Here is a 15,276-nt window from a genome sequence, read left to right on the forward strand (position 1 = left end):
CTGTAACCCTGGGAGCTGTGCAGCCCTGGGAGCTGTAACCCTGGGAGCTGTGCAGCCCTGGGAGCTGTAACCCTGGGAGCTGTAACCCTGGGAGCTGTGCAGCCCTGGGAGCTGTAACCCTGGGAGCTGTAACCCTGAGAGCTGTAACCCTGGGAGCTGTGCAGCCCTGGGAGCTGTAACCCTGAGAGCTGTAACCCTGAGAGCTGTAACCCTGGGAGCTGTGCAGCCCTGGGAGCTGTGCAGCCCTGGGAGCTGTAACCCTGGGAGCTGTGCAGCCCTGGGAGCTGTAACCCTGGGAGCTGTAACCCTGAGAGCTGTAACCCTGGGAGCTGTAACCCTGGGAGCTGTAACCCTGGTCTCTGCAGCCCTGGGAGCTGTAACCCTGGGAGCTGTGCAGCCCTGGGAGCTTTGAGAGCAGAAAGGAAGGGAAGAATGAAGTTAAGAGTGTGGGGAGAGAGCAGGGAGTAAGTGGAGAAGTAGGACAATGAAGAGGGAATCCAAGCACTTGCGGAGACACAAGGGAGCTGGAAGAAGCAGGTGACTGCAGCTGAGCAGGTGAACACAGCACTGAGTGCTGCACTGAGACACAGGCATGGGGCTGCTCTCTGCCTCTCCTTGCAGCAGTTTCTCCTTTGGAAGGGCACTGCCTTCATCGAGATCAGGCACAAAAGCCTTAGACACTCACTAAAGCCCTGCAGTTTTATAAATCTAAACAAAAGTGCATGGTGTGTCCTGCATACACTCCAAAGGAAAAAGAAATTACAAATGGATCTTTAAACCTGTGCTAAAAACCAGGAGTGTAGAAAACAAGTCATACAGCCACTCTTTCCAAAACCAACCCTTCACAGCCCCATCTCCACTTCAATCACTATTTCCTTAACCAGACCCTTAGGGGAAATGGAACAAACTGATTTAGGCTGCTTTTAAAGCTACACCCTCAATGCCTAAAGCTGTACTGGGTGCCCTGACTTGGAGAACACCTCAGTCCATGGGTACCACTGCCCCTGGGTGAGCACATGCCCTGTGAGCAGGCTCTCCATGGCCTCAGCAGGCTGCAGCTGGGCACCCCAACACTCCTGCTCTTCCTGCCTGCCCACCCTTCACATTAAACACAGCCCTGGGACAAGAAATCCCTCCACTGCTGAGAGGCTGCTCAGGACACTGAAGGCAGGCAGGGATCCATTTCCTGCCCAGGCATGTTGGGCAGCTCACAGTTAAACCTTCTGCTGCAAAGCTTATGAATATTTTTCTATTAAATTCTAGCAGACAGTTTTTGAGCAGATCTACTTACAGACTACCACTGTGACTTCCAGCAGAAACATTAATTTAATATGCTATGCTAGTACTTCCCTTACAACAGCAAGAGAGCAAAGAAAAAGCTTTATAATGCAGAAGAGATCTGGATTTAGCAATTAAACCTTCATTTGTATTTCATTTAGCAATATGAGAATTCTGCCAACATCTTCAGAAGGCTTTTAATCTATCTGCATTAATGCACAGCTCATAAGGCAGCAGTGCTTTCATTTCACTAAGTACTCTAGTGCAGCTCCAGTTGCTGCCTCAGCTGGCTCATGGGGAGAACATTCCCTTGGTGTCACTGGTTTGTCCCATCAGCTTCAGGGAAATACAGCAGAGGCAGCTCCAAATGCAGCTTCAGAGGAGCTTGAACACATGACACTTGTTCCTAATCAGAAGCAGATGATCTTTCCAACATACATTCAGTGACCCAACATTATTGTTCAGAGAAGCAAGAGTAGAACATGGAGCAATTTCTATGTGAAAACAAGAGTCTTTCAAAACCAGGGATGACATGATTGTAACCCATCTATTTTTTATGCTTTAAGAATTACTTAGAATGTAAATATGAATGATGCAGTGTTTCCTTTAAAGCAGAAAGGAATAATGACATTAGTGACATCATGATATTAGTCAGCTACCAAAAGGGCCCCATGTTCAGAGTGTCTGAGAAAGCCAAACCATTAAGTTAAAAAAAAAATCCAAGGGAGAGTTTTGCTCAGAAAGATGCTTACAAGATCTGTGTTGCCTCATTATACAAATGCAAATTCAAGGATCCATGAAATATGAAGATTAGCTCAAGGAATGTGTTCCCTGTCAGCAGTGCAATAGAAATCCATCCTGCTTGCAGAACAAACCTGCTGGACAGGAGCTCTGCACACAGACACAACCTGCATTTTCTTGTCACAATTAGGATTGCCCAAATCATGCACATCTTCCAGAACAGCCTCTTAAAACTGGTTCCTTATTACCAACCCCTCTACTGTCAGCTTCCCATACACTTATGAGTGATAATGCTTTCCTGGCCTGAGTCACAAACTTATTCTTTTAAAACGTTTTACATCTGTATGCAAGCCAAACTGGCTATCTTCTTGAGCAGTCAGGAAACTTGAGTCCTCCCACATGACTCACCCAGATAATACTACTATAATAACTTTTTTTTTTAATATTTGGAATTAAACACCAAGACAGAGAAATTATTTTATTGATCATCAATACTGAAAACAATAATACAAATTAAAATTTTATTTATTTGGCATTACAATCTACCCTCCCAACATTGCAAGATCAGCAATTACAGTACAGAGCAGATGATTTGTTGTGAAGAGTTTTCCCACATCCAGAGTTGGGCTCATGTCTCCTTCCAACGTGCTCCAAGTTGTTATAAAGAAGAAAAAGCTGCAGTGCCAGACTGTGATGCCCTTACTTACACTGGCTAATGATGACCAGTGATGTTTCCTGAAACTCCTATAAGCACTTGTGTCCACAGGAGCTAAGGACACCACTGTCTGGTCTGAAAACACAGCAGGCTGGGAACAGAATAGAAAAAATGACCTTTTAGGAGAAACTGAGCTCCTGCACATTTGAGTCTCTCCTCCAGCCGGGAGAACACAGGGTAAGAGCATTTCAGGGAGGGGAAGCAGCAGCAGCTGTGCTGGGACAGCAGAGGCCCCCAGGAGATGCAGAGTTCTCACTTTAAAGGGGCACCCTCAGGTAACACTCAGGTCTGTCATGTCCCTGTGAGCACGGCTGAAGATTCCCTTCTCCAGGGGGAATCTGTACTTAGTCTGACAAAGCATCAGTGAGGTTTCCATGCCCTTTTTGTTCCAGGAAAAGATGAAGACAGATAATTTATCTATTTTCCCTGGGACACTGTTTCAGAAACATTTTTTAGAAAAACAGCTCTTAAGCCCTGGGCTGTGCCTGTGATAGGCAACTAGAGAGAGACAGATGGGGTGTGTTGGGTGGCTTTGGTGTGGTGTTTTTTATTAAATCTGTTCTTTTCAAAGCAGGTAGAGCTATGATTTCAAGTTTATCACCGTGTTCCAAGTGTCTTAACTATCCAGTTACCCACTCTCTCAAATAACTTGGTCCCTTTCATCCAGCTGATGTTGTTTCATTTTCAGCTTAACAAAAAATAACCACGTAACAAAAAGTAACCACGTAACAAAAAGTAACCACATTTCTCTGTGCTTTTGGTTCCCTTTTTAACGATGTCAGCTTTCCAGAGCAACTGCAGTGCAAAGCTCCTGTCCAAGGCTCCTGACAACCCTTCTGGCTGCAAACCACAGCAGCACTGAGAGCAGGCACCAAGGAGCACAAGGGAAGCTGCAGGGGTCAGCAAGGGAGCAGAGAGGTGGAAGGAGCAGGCGTGGAGGCCCAGGGCACCAGGGCAACTTCCAGGGAAAGAGAACTGAGCCTTCAGGCAGCCCTGCTGCTGACAAGGCAATCCAAAGTTTATGTACTGTCCAAAAGCCTTCAGGAAAATTAGCAGAGTAGATAATGAGAGGGAAACTCTTATCAAGGAGGAGAATTTACTGATCATTTCCACTCCAGGCTGCAGCTTCACAGTTACTTCAGACTGACCTAATTACAGACTGTTGAAGACAACTGTCTGATTTTCTCTCTCCCTTGCTAGACCTGGTACTGAGCACACTGAGCAGGATTTGGGGTTTCACACAGGGCTGTGATTCACTAGAAAAGTAATTGTTGAGCATTTTCAAATTCTTAACAAGTTACTGCTAGGCTGGATCAGCTCCCTCCCTTGGCTCAGCCCAAGCACCTCAAGGGAACATTAGATTAAATGAAGTATGAAACCCCATCTGGAGAGAACTCAGCTCCACCTAGAGAGACAGAAACACCCTGGGTCCTGGGCAGGCCTCCACCCCCACAGCAACCCCCTGGTTCTGATGGAGTCCCAGCCTTTCCAAGCTGCTTTCCAGGCACTTCATCCTGCTCAGCTCTTTCCCACACAGGAGGCTCCAAGGCAGAGAGGCCCTGTGTGCTAACAACTGCAAATAAGCAGTTCCAACATAGCAGTGTGCAGGGATGACAGATCTCAGGCTTCCAGAAACATGACACAGCTTAGCAAGATGTCAGCAAAGAACATTTGGCTATCAGTATTCCATAAATAGCCAATTTGAAAAAAGCTGTTCAAGTTCTAGAAATCCATCACTTTTCTATTTTCAGGGTTTTTTTCTCATTGTTTCATATAAATGTTCAGAACAGACTTCATACTTCTAAGATCTAAAATGGATGTCTTTGTGGTTTTGGGCTGGAAGACCACATGCTTCAGAGATACAAATGGTCAGAAACTAATCTGTGTGATGAATGAAAAGAGGAATCAAATGGCAGCAGCTCCAGGTCTGCAAATCAATTAGTAATCATTCAAAAAATTAAGTGAGAATATATTTATAAGCAGAATTGCCGTCTTCACTTGTTTGTAAATAAGCAATTTATTTATTATCAGCACCTGCTCAGACAAGCCATCTTTGAATTTTCTCCTTGGTGTTTCTCAGTGACAGTAAATAGTTCCAAGAATTGCCTTTTGGCAACTCTCTAGGCCCGTGTCCTTGCTCAGCTGCTCAAAAGCCACTCCTTCTTTGGGAAGAAATCCTTCCCTGGGAGGGAGCTGAGGCCCAGAGCAGCTGGGCATCCCTGGATCCCTGGGGCAAGGATCCTGTCCAAGGCCAGGCTGGGACAGTGGGAGGTGTCCCTATGGATGTGCCACTGAATACTGAGAGCTCACCCCTGCAGAGAAAGGTTTAGGAAGCTAAGTCAAATTTTGCAGAATTTCTCTGGTCATTTCCTGAGCCATAATTCTGACAGCTTCTTACCTTACCTGCATTTGCCAAGAACACTGAAATAACTGGAAATACCCAGCATTTTCTTGGATCATTGTTGCCATGAATACACCACACTACTCAGGTACACTCCAGTCTAGCCTGGGCTCCTCAGAACTCTCACAATTTATTAGGCAGCAGAGAAAGTTCTTTATCCTGCAGGCACAGAACACTTACAAACAAGGCTTGTATGAATGATGATTCTTCACTTTGTGCATTCCAGTACAATTTGTTGTAGGATGATGAATAATAGAAGTAATTATAGCACATGTCTTAATCCCATCTAAACCAGCTTCTTGGGCTTCACAGAGAAAAAATGAAAAGGTTATAGAAGATCATTTAACAAAGTGGTTTTTGAGATTGTCAACATACAGTCCCTAACATAGCTGCTTTACTGAAAAGTGGAATCAGATTACTCTTAAGAGAAGAAAAAGTAGTATTTTCCCATATTTCTTAAACACCAGGAAATATCCTTCCCTTTTCATTTCCTATTAAAATAAAGGTGAAGTTAGTGACGCAAAGAAAACTAATGCTGTAAATTATTGACCTCCATAGGTCTGAAATGATGGCTGGTACCACTGAATCCTTGAAACATGGTTGGAAGAAGTAAGTGGAAAAGTTTTCTACACTACTGTAGAATTTTCTAGTGGTGTGAAAGTGAAGTCTTGTGAAGTCTTAAATATTTGCCTGACAGTATAGACAGAAGTGATTTACAACAACCCAGTTCTATTCAAAAGTAGCTTGCACTGAGCTGACTGATCTTCATTTAACATGATTACTTAGCCATGAATTAAAGTTAGAACTCTCTGCCTTTTCAGTATGAAACTCAATTTATCCCAGAGTGTCTTTCACACTTGATGAAAAATGAAAAGATAATTTCTTTCTGTTTCTTTATGTAACGTAACCACAGTGAACATGTATTTGCTGCAACATTTCATTACCCAGGCTAACATGCAGCATGGAATACCCTAGCAGCACGTTTAGAGAAAAGAGAACTTTTTAAATGTCACTGAGTTTAAAGAGACAATTGGACTAAGATGAGTGAAAAATTCATTTGTTCCTTCTCCCTGAGGACAAAGCCATTGTTTTCTTCAGTGGGAAATGAAGAGAAAAGCAGGGAAACAGCTTTGCAAATGAGGATGTATAGAGGCCTAATTTACAAAAATAAAGCAGAACAGTTAATTCCAATAATTTCTGCCAAAAAGCAGCTTAGGTAGGATTCTTACAAATCTTAAGCTTCACAGAACCCAGAGCTTCTGAGAGGGCCTGGAGTGCCTGTAAACAGTGCATTCCCAGCAGAGCTCTTGGCAGCTAAAGGCCCCCCTGGGAGCCTGGAATTGGCTGTGCTGCTGCCAGGGGCTGGATACCCATACACAGGAGCAGGCATGGGCACACTCACACTTGTCATGCTCAAAAATGCTCTGCTGTCACATCTGCCCAATTAGGAAGTAAATGAGCACACAGTGTAATCTCCCATGCAGAGGTGAGAGCAGAGCAGCAGCACCTGTCTGCATGGAGGGCAGGCACACACCCACCCTGCTGCCCAAAGACCACACAATCCACAATCCTTCCACCAGCACAAGGGAAAGGCAAGCACAGTAACTTCAGAAACATGTCTGCAAAGTGGTTTGGATTTGCCATGCAAGCAGGCTTTTGGTTCATACAAAAAGAAATAAGACTTCTTAATTTTAAATGAATACTAAGTTTAAGCAGTGCAAGCCAGCATAATGTTGAGGTATTTATTGCTAATATGCTGATTAACCATCAACCAGAAAAAATCCCTGAGCCTGCAGCATACTACATAAATAGAACTGCCTTCAGTGGGAATGCTGGATAAAATCTAATGCAGGACATAGCTCAAGCTGTAAGCCTAAAGAAATAGTCTTCCTGCTATTTAAATGGGAAAACTGGTCTCACTCTGAAATAACTTCCATGAAAGTTAATAGAAGATTTGCCAGTGTTCTGCCATGGGAATTGGACAGTGCCTGAGCTCTGTTCCACTGCCAGAGGCCATCAGTCCCTCTCCCTGTGTTTTCTAATGCACCAGGGAAGGCAGCGGGCAAAGGAGAGAGGGATTCTGATTAACAAAGAAAACAACCCTCTGAGAAGCTGATTCCCATAACAAATATCTCAGAAATTCTATGATCCCCCTCTAAGTTTCACCCTGAAGGATTTAAAAAATATCTGAGAACAGGTCAGAATAAGGGTTAGAGATATTAAAACTACCTAATCCATGGTGCATGACTATTATGGATACGGGTCATTAAAATTTATGTGCATGAGACATTGTAATCTTTGCTACTTAATTACATTTCAGTAGAACTGTGGATGAATGGGAGCATCTTTAAAATTCTGCCCCACCATTCTAATTAGCCAGGCACACTTAAATTTAGGAGGGAAAAAATCAAGAAAACCTGAAAATAATGCTGATGGGAATGATTATATTAAAAATGGAATTGGGAGAGGAAAGAACAGAGACCAGAGTTACCTTCAAGTTGGATAAGCAATTAATATTGGCTCCAGGATATTTTCTATAAAGCACAGGAGGTCTAGCAGAATTATTTCACCCAACTGTTGTGAGCTAACACACTGCACTCAGCTGCAGATACTGTATTTTAGAGAAAAGAAAGAAGAAGGTAAAATAATCTAGAGAAAAGAAAATTAGAATAAATATTCTTTTAAAATTACCTATGATGTGTAGAAGCAGTTGCATTCAGAAAAGACTGATAGAAACTACACAGCACTTCCCCACTTGACATTATCATTAACAAACTGGGGTGGGGGGGGAACAAACAAGGGGAAAAAAATCCAGTTCTTTGCAATCAAGATTAGGCTGGGTGACAAAAAGTTCTTTTTCAAACTCCATCTGCAGTTTTCTCTTCAGCCCTCAGTGCCTCCCCTCCCCAGGGAAGACAGGCTGGTGTGTAACAGACCCTGTGGAGAAGCACAGTGCTGGGCACTGGAGCAAGCACAGTCTGCACTCAGAGCAGCTCCCAGTCAGTTCCACCCCAGCTTCTGAGCTGCCAGATGTGGCAGAGAATACATAAGCTTCTTACCAGCCACAAATAAACCCCACAGTTTATCTGAGGTTCTATGCAACTTTATTACTTCCGACATGAGGCTATCAAAAATATAAAATATAAAAGTGGTCTCAGGCTAAAGCAATGCAATGGATTACAAATTTGTCAGTGTAAGTAGAAAACCAGGCTTTTAAAAAAGATTTGCATGTGTACAAATGATACATACAGAGGAAGGTGGAGGATTGCCAACAGATTAGCAGATGAGGTGAACAATGAGGTTCCAGGACCAAGGAATGACAAAATGCCCTCGAAGTTTCTCTCCCCTGGATCAAACAGTGAAATCAACACTCATTCCAGTAAAGAGAGATTCTAAACCACTAAATATAGAAACTACAAATCACAGATTCAGCACAATGAGTAATAAAGATGCCTCAGAAATACAGGAAAAACTGAAGTAGCCAGATATGATGTCATGGAACTCATTTAAAATCTACCTAAGGCTAATTACAACAGGCCAGGCTCAAGCACCTTTCAGGATAAATCAAGTCTATCTGCTCACTGCAGGGTAAGGAAACATGGTGAAGGGATAACACAGATTCCCAATTCCAGGCAGGTCCCTTAACTGGGAATAAATTCAGCTTTTCAAGGCACATCCTTCTCTACAGAAATGGCACTGTTGTATTCCAAGGCAGCTCAGTTAGGAGGCTGCTGCTGTGGCATGGAATTGGGCAGCAGTGAGTGAACACACAGTTCCAAGTGTTTTAGGCATGCAGAGCTGTTTAGAGATGACTGTGACCTTTTGTCATGTGTAAATACACATAGTTGGAAGGTATTTAGCTTCTAGAGGCTACAAAAGGATAACATTTAGAACAAGTGATGTGCATGGCACTGAGTTGTGGAGTCCACTTTGACAGCTCATGTGTCAAAGTTAAAAAAAAAAAAAAAAAAACAAAACAAAAAATGTGCTACCCCATCAGGGAGTTCTGAGGTATAAAACAACCTTTGCATGAAGGGACTAAAACTTACAATAACCTTGCCTTTTTAGCATATCTCCCCCTCAAATCCCAAGAGCAATTGGAACCAGACTTGCATCTCATGTCCCCAACATACAGCACAGGCTCCAGACATAATGGGCAGATCCAAAACCTGATCCTTCCAATGAAAATGCAGTTAAGGATTGCCATTTAACAAAACCTTTCTGATGTTCTCACCTTCCTTCCACCTGCTGCCAGTGAAATTAATTCAGCAAGCAGATTGTGTAAAGGCAACAGATTATATGAGTTTAGTTTTCCTCCCCTGTGCCATGTACTATTTCTGCTACCAGCTGGTTGGAAATGCCACCTAGGCAGTCCTGGTGAAATCATGGAACTTGACAGCACTTTGGAATTCAAAAGCTGCAGAACATGAATATAAAATATGATTAGAAATATCGAAACTGTGAAAGAAAATACAGATGGATTTCCAGAACAGGAGACTTAGACAAGTCTGATTAAAGGAAATGTGAACAGACAGGATTTGTCTGAATCAAACATGGCCCTGCAGCACAGGACAGCCCATCTCATCCATGGGACTTGGACAGTTCTTAGGTCATTCCAGCAGCATTCCATGTTGCTCTTCCAGAGCCCAAAGGTGTAAGAAATGCTCTGAGAAGAGCAGCCTTTGTTGTAGTGCATGTATGTAGATCCTACAATGCCTAACAGCTGCTCTTTGCCTGGATTAGGCAAATCAGGCAATTTGGGGTTCTCCTGTATCGAGAAGAAACTCCAGTTCTCCATTTGCCCATATCATGAGGCACTAAAACTGTTATAAATGTCTTATCTACAATGACTGAATAGTTCTGCTTCTCAGGCCTTACCTAAATTCTCACCTCACACGCCAACTGCCATCGGTCTGGCTACAACCAAACTCCATTTCATGTAACAGAGAAAATAAACTGAAGCAGAGAACTGACCTTTGTCAGTCCTGCAGGTCTCTCTCCTGTACCTAAACCAGGAGAAAAAGGTAGGCCTGGCTAATCCCAGCTCAGCTGCTGCTGAGACTGCCCAGTCTCCAGGAGAAGCTGCCACTGGAAGCTCACATCCCACAGAAGGGCACTGTGTCTGTGCAGGCTTCCCACCCAGAGCACAGTCCATGGAGCAGCCAGGCTAGGCCTGAATAAAGCACTGCACATTAAAGCAGCAGCAGCAGCAGCAGCAGCACACCTAAATGCAAGCCAGAGCAGCTCTTGGATCAAAACCCTAGACCTGACCAGCAGCTCGAACTTTGCAATGTCTCAGTGCTGGACAGCTCCCCTAAGAAATATGCTGCAAGCTCTGTGATCTCCCTCTGCTTAGAAGGCTGCTAGGATGCAAGCTGGGCCAGAGTAATGCATCCCATGGGGAGGCAAAGGCAGCCCCATCAGGAGGGATTTTGTCAGTGCAGGGGGAGGGAATAGCTGTGTGCCCGTGTACCAAAGGGGACTGACAAATGAGGTGTTTGCACAGCACAGTGGGTACAAAGGTTTTCTGCAAGAGACAAAGTGTCTGCAGCAGCTCCTCACATTTGTTTCCAGATGTTCTCAGGGTCTTCTCCCAACAGGTGAGAGAGACAGATATGACAGGTATGATAATGGGTCTTGCAGCAGTGCACATTAAGGCAATCTGTGAGCAGATCTCAACCAAAGAGTGATGGCACAGATCTCACAGGCCAGAAAAGCAAGCAGTGTCAGCCAGGAGTGCTCCATGTGCATGGAATGCACACAGAGAGAGAACAGCAGAGACACAATGTCCTGAGAGCCTTTTCCCTGTGCCTGACATACCCTGGGACTTCAAACACTGAGAGCCCCAAACAAAACTGCTCCACAGCCCCCAAAGGTGTTCCCTTCTCCCCACATGCAATGTAGAACCATGCTGAAAGCACCCCTGCTTGTGACAGGCGCATCTCCCCTGAGCCTCAACGTGCTGGGCTCACACAAAGCACACCAGGGCTCACGCACACACACACACACACACACACACACACACACACACACACACACACGGCTCACGCACACACACACAGGGCTCACACACACACATAGGGCTCACACACACACATAGGGCTCACACACACACACACAATGCTCACACACACACACATAGGGCTCTCACACACACACAGGGCTCACACACACACATAGGGCTCACACACACACACACAATGCTCACACACACACAGTGCTCACACACACACACACAGGGCTCACACACACACACACTGCTCACACACACAATGCTCACACACACACAGTGCTCACACACACACACACAGGGCTCACACACACACACACTGCTCACACACACACACAATGCTCACACACACACTGCTCTCACACACACACACATAGGGCTCACACACACACAGTGCTCACACACACACTGCTCACACACACACAGTGCTCACACACACACACACACACAGGGCTCACACACACACAGTGCTCACACACACACACACACACACTGCTCACACACACACACAGGGCTCACGCACACACACACACACACACACACACACACACACAGGGCTCACGCACACACACACAGGGCTCACACACACACATAGGGCTCACACACACACACACAATGCTCACACACACACACATAGGGCTCTCACACACAGTGCTCACACACACACACACACTGCTCACACACACACACAGGGCTCACGCACACACACACACACACACACACAGGGCTCACACACACACAGTGCTCACACACACACACACATAGGGCTCACACACACACACACAGGGCTCACACACACACACAATGCTCACACACACACACATAGGGCTCTCACACACACAGTGCTCACACACACACACAATGCTCACACACGCACACAGTGCTCACACACACACACACACAATGCTCACACACACACACACACACATAGGGCTCACACACACACAGTGCTCACACACACACACACAGGGCTCACACACACACACACATAGGGCTCACACACACACAGTGCTCACACACACACACACAGGGCTCACACACTCACACACACACACAGGGCTCACACACACACAGTGCTCACACACACAGGGCTCACACCCAGTGCTCACACCCCTTCCCAAGGGCTGTGCCCTCCCAGGGGCTGATTCCCACCCAAGTGCCTTCCCAGAGGCAATCCCACAGCAGATGGGAGCAGCAGCAAGAGCTGCCAGGTGTGTGTGGCCAGCCCTTGGCACAGACTGCACAGCCATGCACTGACTGTGCAGACAGCTTTGCCTTCCTTCACTAGCCGTGCCCCAGGAATGCCAGCTCAGGACAGGTACAGCATTTCCCAGTACATTACAGGGAGCCACCATCCCCTTCTATTTTGCATACAATTCATTGCTTTGGACTTGAAAAATAAACACATGCATTAAGATTGATCTTCCTTGTAATTACACACCAGCCCTCTTTCTAACTTTATCAGACATTTATCAGATTTTTAGCTGCAGTTTACTTAGGAAAGGTCTTATTCTGCTGCCATTATTATTGTCAGGTAATTCAATCACATTTAATGGCATGATTTGTTTAATAGGATGCTGCCCAAGATGAGAAAGAATGGATAAATCCAGCTCCCAGTCAGGTTTCTGCCTGGTCTCAGCTGGAATTATGCCTTTGCTAACCACACACACGTTACATGGTAATTTTCTTGCATCCTTCCCCTGTGCTAGCTTTTCAAGTGGTTCTTAATTAGCTCTGGCTTATTTATGAAAGCATATTTTGCTAGACTTTCCCCAAGAGCTTTAGTAAACAGCTATATTAAGCTTGTATTTACTTATCACATCTCCTGTAATGCTTCCAAACAGGAGGGGGAAGGGGAGATCGTTTAGAGGGGCAGAGCTGTGTTTGGGCTCTGAAGGTTACTGCCACTTGTAATCCATCTCTTCAGCCTCATTTCCTTTGGAAATCATGCTTTGCCAAGCATGCCTGTGTGCAAGTGTCCATTTGTCTCCTTTCTCATTGGTTTTCAGCCAACTAGCCTATTTTGGCCTAATTTAGTGGAAGGCAAAGCTCTTAACAATACAAAATTCTTATGAATTCTGTGAACAGAATTTGAGAGAGCACCTGTATGAACATTCCCATAAACACCAAACATCTGGTAATGCTTTCTTCCCCACATGCACTTCAGCAGTGATCCTTCCATGTCCTCTTGTCTCCTTTCCTGTCACTTTTAACCAGTTTAAAACCTGCTTAAACTGTTTTGGCTTGTTCTGGCCCAGTATCTTTTATCTGATTTTTATTCTGGAATGATAGAAGGTGGCACAATTTGTGTCATTAAAACTGAAAGTTCTACAGGATAAGCAAATGAACATGAAATTTAAAAACTGAATTTTTACAATGCTTGCCATTAAAGCACTTAGAAATTAAATTAAACTAAATTGATCAAAAAATTAAGTTGCAAAAATAATTTCACTCTTTTTTAGATCCCTGAAAATTTCAGAAGTTGACTAGAAGTAGGCTAAAAGGGAAAAAATTTAAAATATTATTCACTATTTCCCAGTTTTAAAAACATTCTTATAATTAACTTTTTTGGATTGAACAAAGAGGTGAATGAGAACTTTTTTTTAAAGAAAATATGCTGATTAAAATATAACTTTTAAATCAACACATTAAAAAAGGGTCGTGTAATTAGACAGCACTTCCATTCCACAGTGCCAGTGCTCTGTTTAACTGAATGGAGTAAATAAGCTTTCCCCTATTCTTGTGACCTTTTATGAGTTGTCTTCCATGAATAAAACATCTTTCTGATAGACACCAGGGTTTTCTAAACAAATATCAGTGTTTTCAACTCCTGTGAAGATTCCTCATGCAGACTCCCCACTGCTTCAAAAGAAACCTCCTGCATCTGTAGCCTTCAGTGGTATTTTAGTTTCAGGATATATGAAAGCTAGAAGCTATGGCAGACACAGACAGAAATAAAATAAATATGTACTTTAAAATAACAAATGGACAAGGGCTACCTCCAAGATTTTCATTTAAGTTCACTGAAGTGAACGGAAAAAACCAACAGCATTGAATCAAGTAGGATTCCACCCACATGGTCACACCACTGGATGCTGTGGCTGAAAGCTTTTTGAAGACTTTGTGTCTCTTAGAGAACCACTTGACATCTCTCAGAGCCACTTCAACAGCTCATGTTTACATTAAGCACCTTTTAGGAAAATTTCTCCTAAGTTTTCACTCTTAGCTGACAAATTTCTCAATAATGTCCCAGAGCAGTCATTGCTTCTTGTAAATCAGCATCCCCTGTGGCTGACACTGCATCCTGTCCAGTGCTGGTAAAGGCCTTTACACAAACACAGGAGCCTTGGAGGGAAAGAAGGGACACACAACGTAGGCACAGGCTTGAAATGTACTCCCATGACTCTTTCCAAAGTCCAGAGAAAATTAGCTAACTCCTCTCCTTCGACTCCCCCCTCTATAGAAAGGGAATATTAACATTTAATGACTTGGAGGGATATGATGAATATTAAGGCCCACTTGTACACTGCTTGAAGGCTGAAAACACTATCTAAAGGCTAAGTATCATCCCCATCATCAGAAATTCATGGTGTATCCTTTCCTCCTCCGTATATATGAAGGCAGGAAATTATCTTACCAAGGAGATTGATGGCACCTGGAAATTGTAGGCAGCCACCCTCTAAATTATGGTGCATGAGTCACTTCAAGGTATTACAGTTCTTCCCTCAGTGAGACTGTATTGGCTCAAGCCAATTGTCAGACACTGATTCTGGGGATGTTTGTGAGAGAAACTGCTCCTGCAGGTGACCTGGAGTACACAAAGCACCTGGGGCAAACCTCCCAGCAATGGAAGAGCTGCTGGCTGTGTTTCAGGGTCCCCATCCCAAAACATGTATTCCAGATCACATCAGACAGAAGCTGTGCTGATTACAGCACCTGCAGCACCAGCACAGCTGGGTCCAGACCTCAATTCAGATCTGTTCCACTGTGCTGCTGCATCTCTCCACTCCTCTTTTCCCCATGGACATCATTACCTCTGCACGCCCTGGTGGGGAAAAAAACAGTCAAGAAACACAACTTCTGTTGAAGGTACTGTAACACATCAGGTGGGGAACTGCCCAGACAAAAGAG

The 15,276-nt window shown here is 44.3% G+C and overlaps 2 protein-coding genes across 4 annotated transcripts in view; one reads left to right on the forward strand and one right to left on the reverse strand.

Annotated features, from left to right (window-relative positions):
• The window catches only part of CTNNA3 (catenin alpha 3), a 431,599-nt gene that overhangs the window by 259,948 nt on the left and 156,375 nt on the right, over positions 1-15,276 (reverse strand). The window lies entirely within an intron of this gene.
• LRRTM3 (leucine rich repeat transmembrane neuronal 3) overlaps positions 1-15,276 on the forward strand; it is an 83,386-nt gene that overhangs the window by 26,234 nt on the left and 41,876 nt on the right. Inside the window, exon 3 of one of the 3 annotated variants that reach the window (XM_066555004.1) lies at positions 5,694-5,744. The exons of the other annotated variants lie outside the window; for them this stretch is intronic. Within the exon in view, the coding sequence (XP_066411101.1) occupies positions 5,694-5,699 (6 nt within the window). The 3' untranslated portion in view covers positions 5,700-5,744. The remainder of the gene's footprint in view (positions 1-5,693; positions 5,745-15,276) is intronic. 3 annotated transcript variants of the gene reach the window in all.

Source organism: Molothrus aeneus, chromosome 8 (genome assembly GCF_037042795.1).
Source record: "Molothrus aeneus isolate 106 chromosome 8, BPBGC_Maene_1.0, whole genome shotgun sequence".
Taxonomy (NCBI): domain Eukaryota; kingdom Metazoa; phylum Chordata; class Aves; order Passeriformes; family Icteridae; genus Molothrus; species Molothrus aeneus.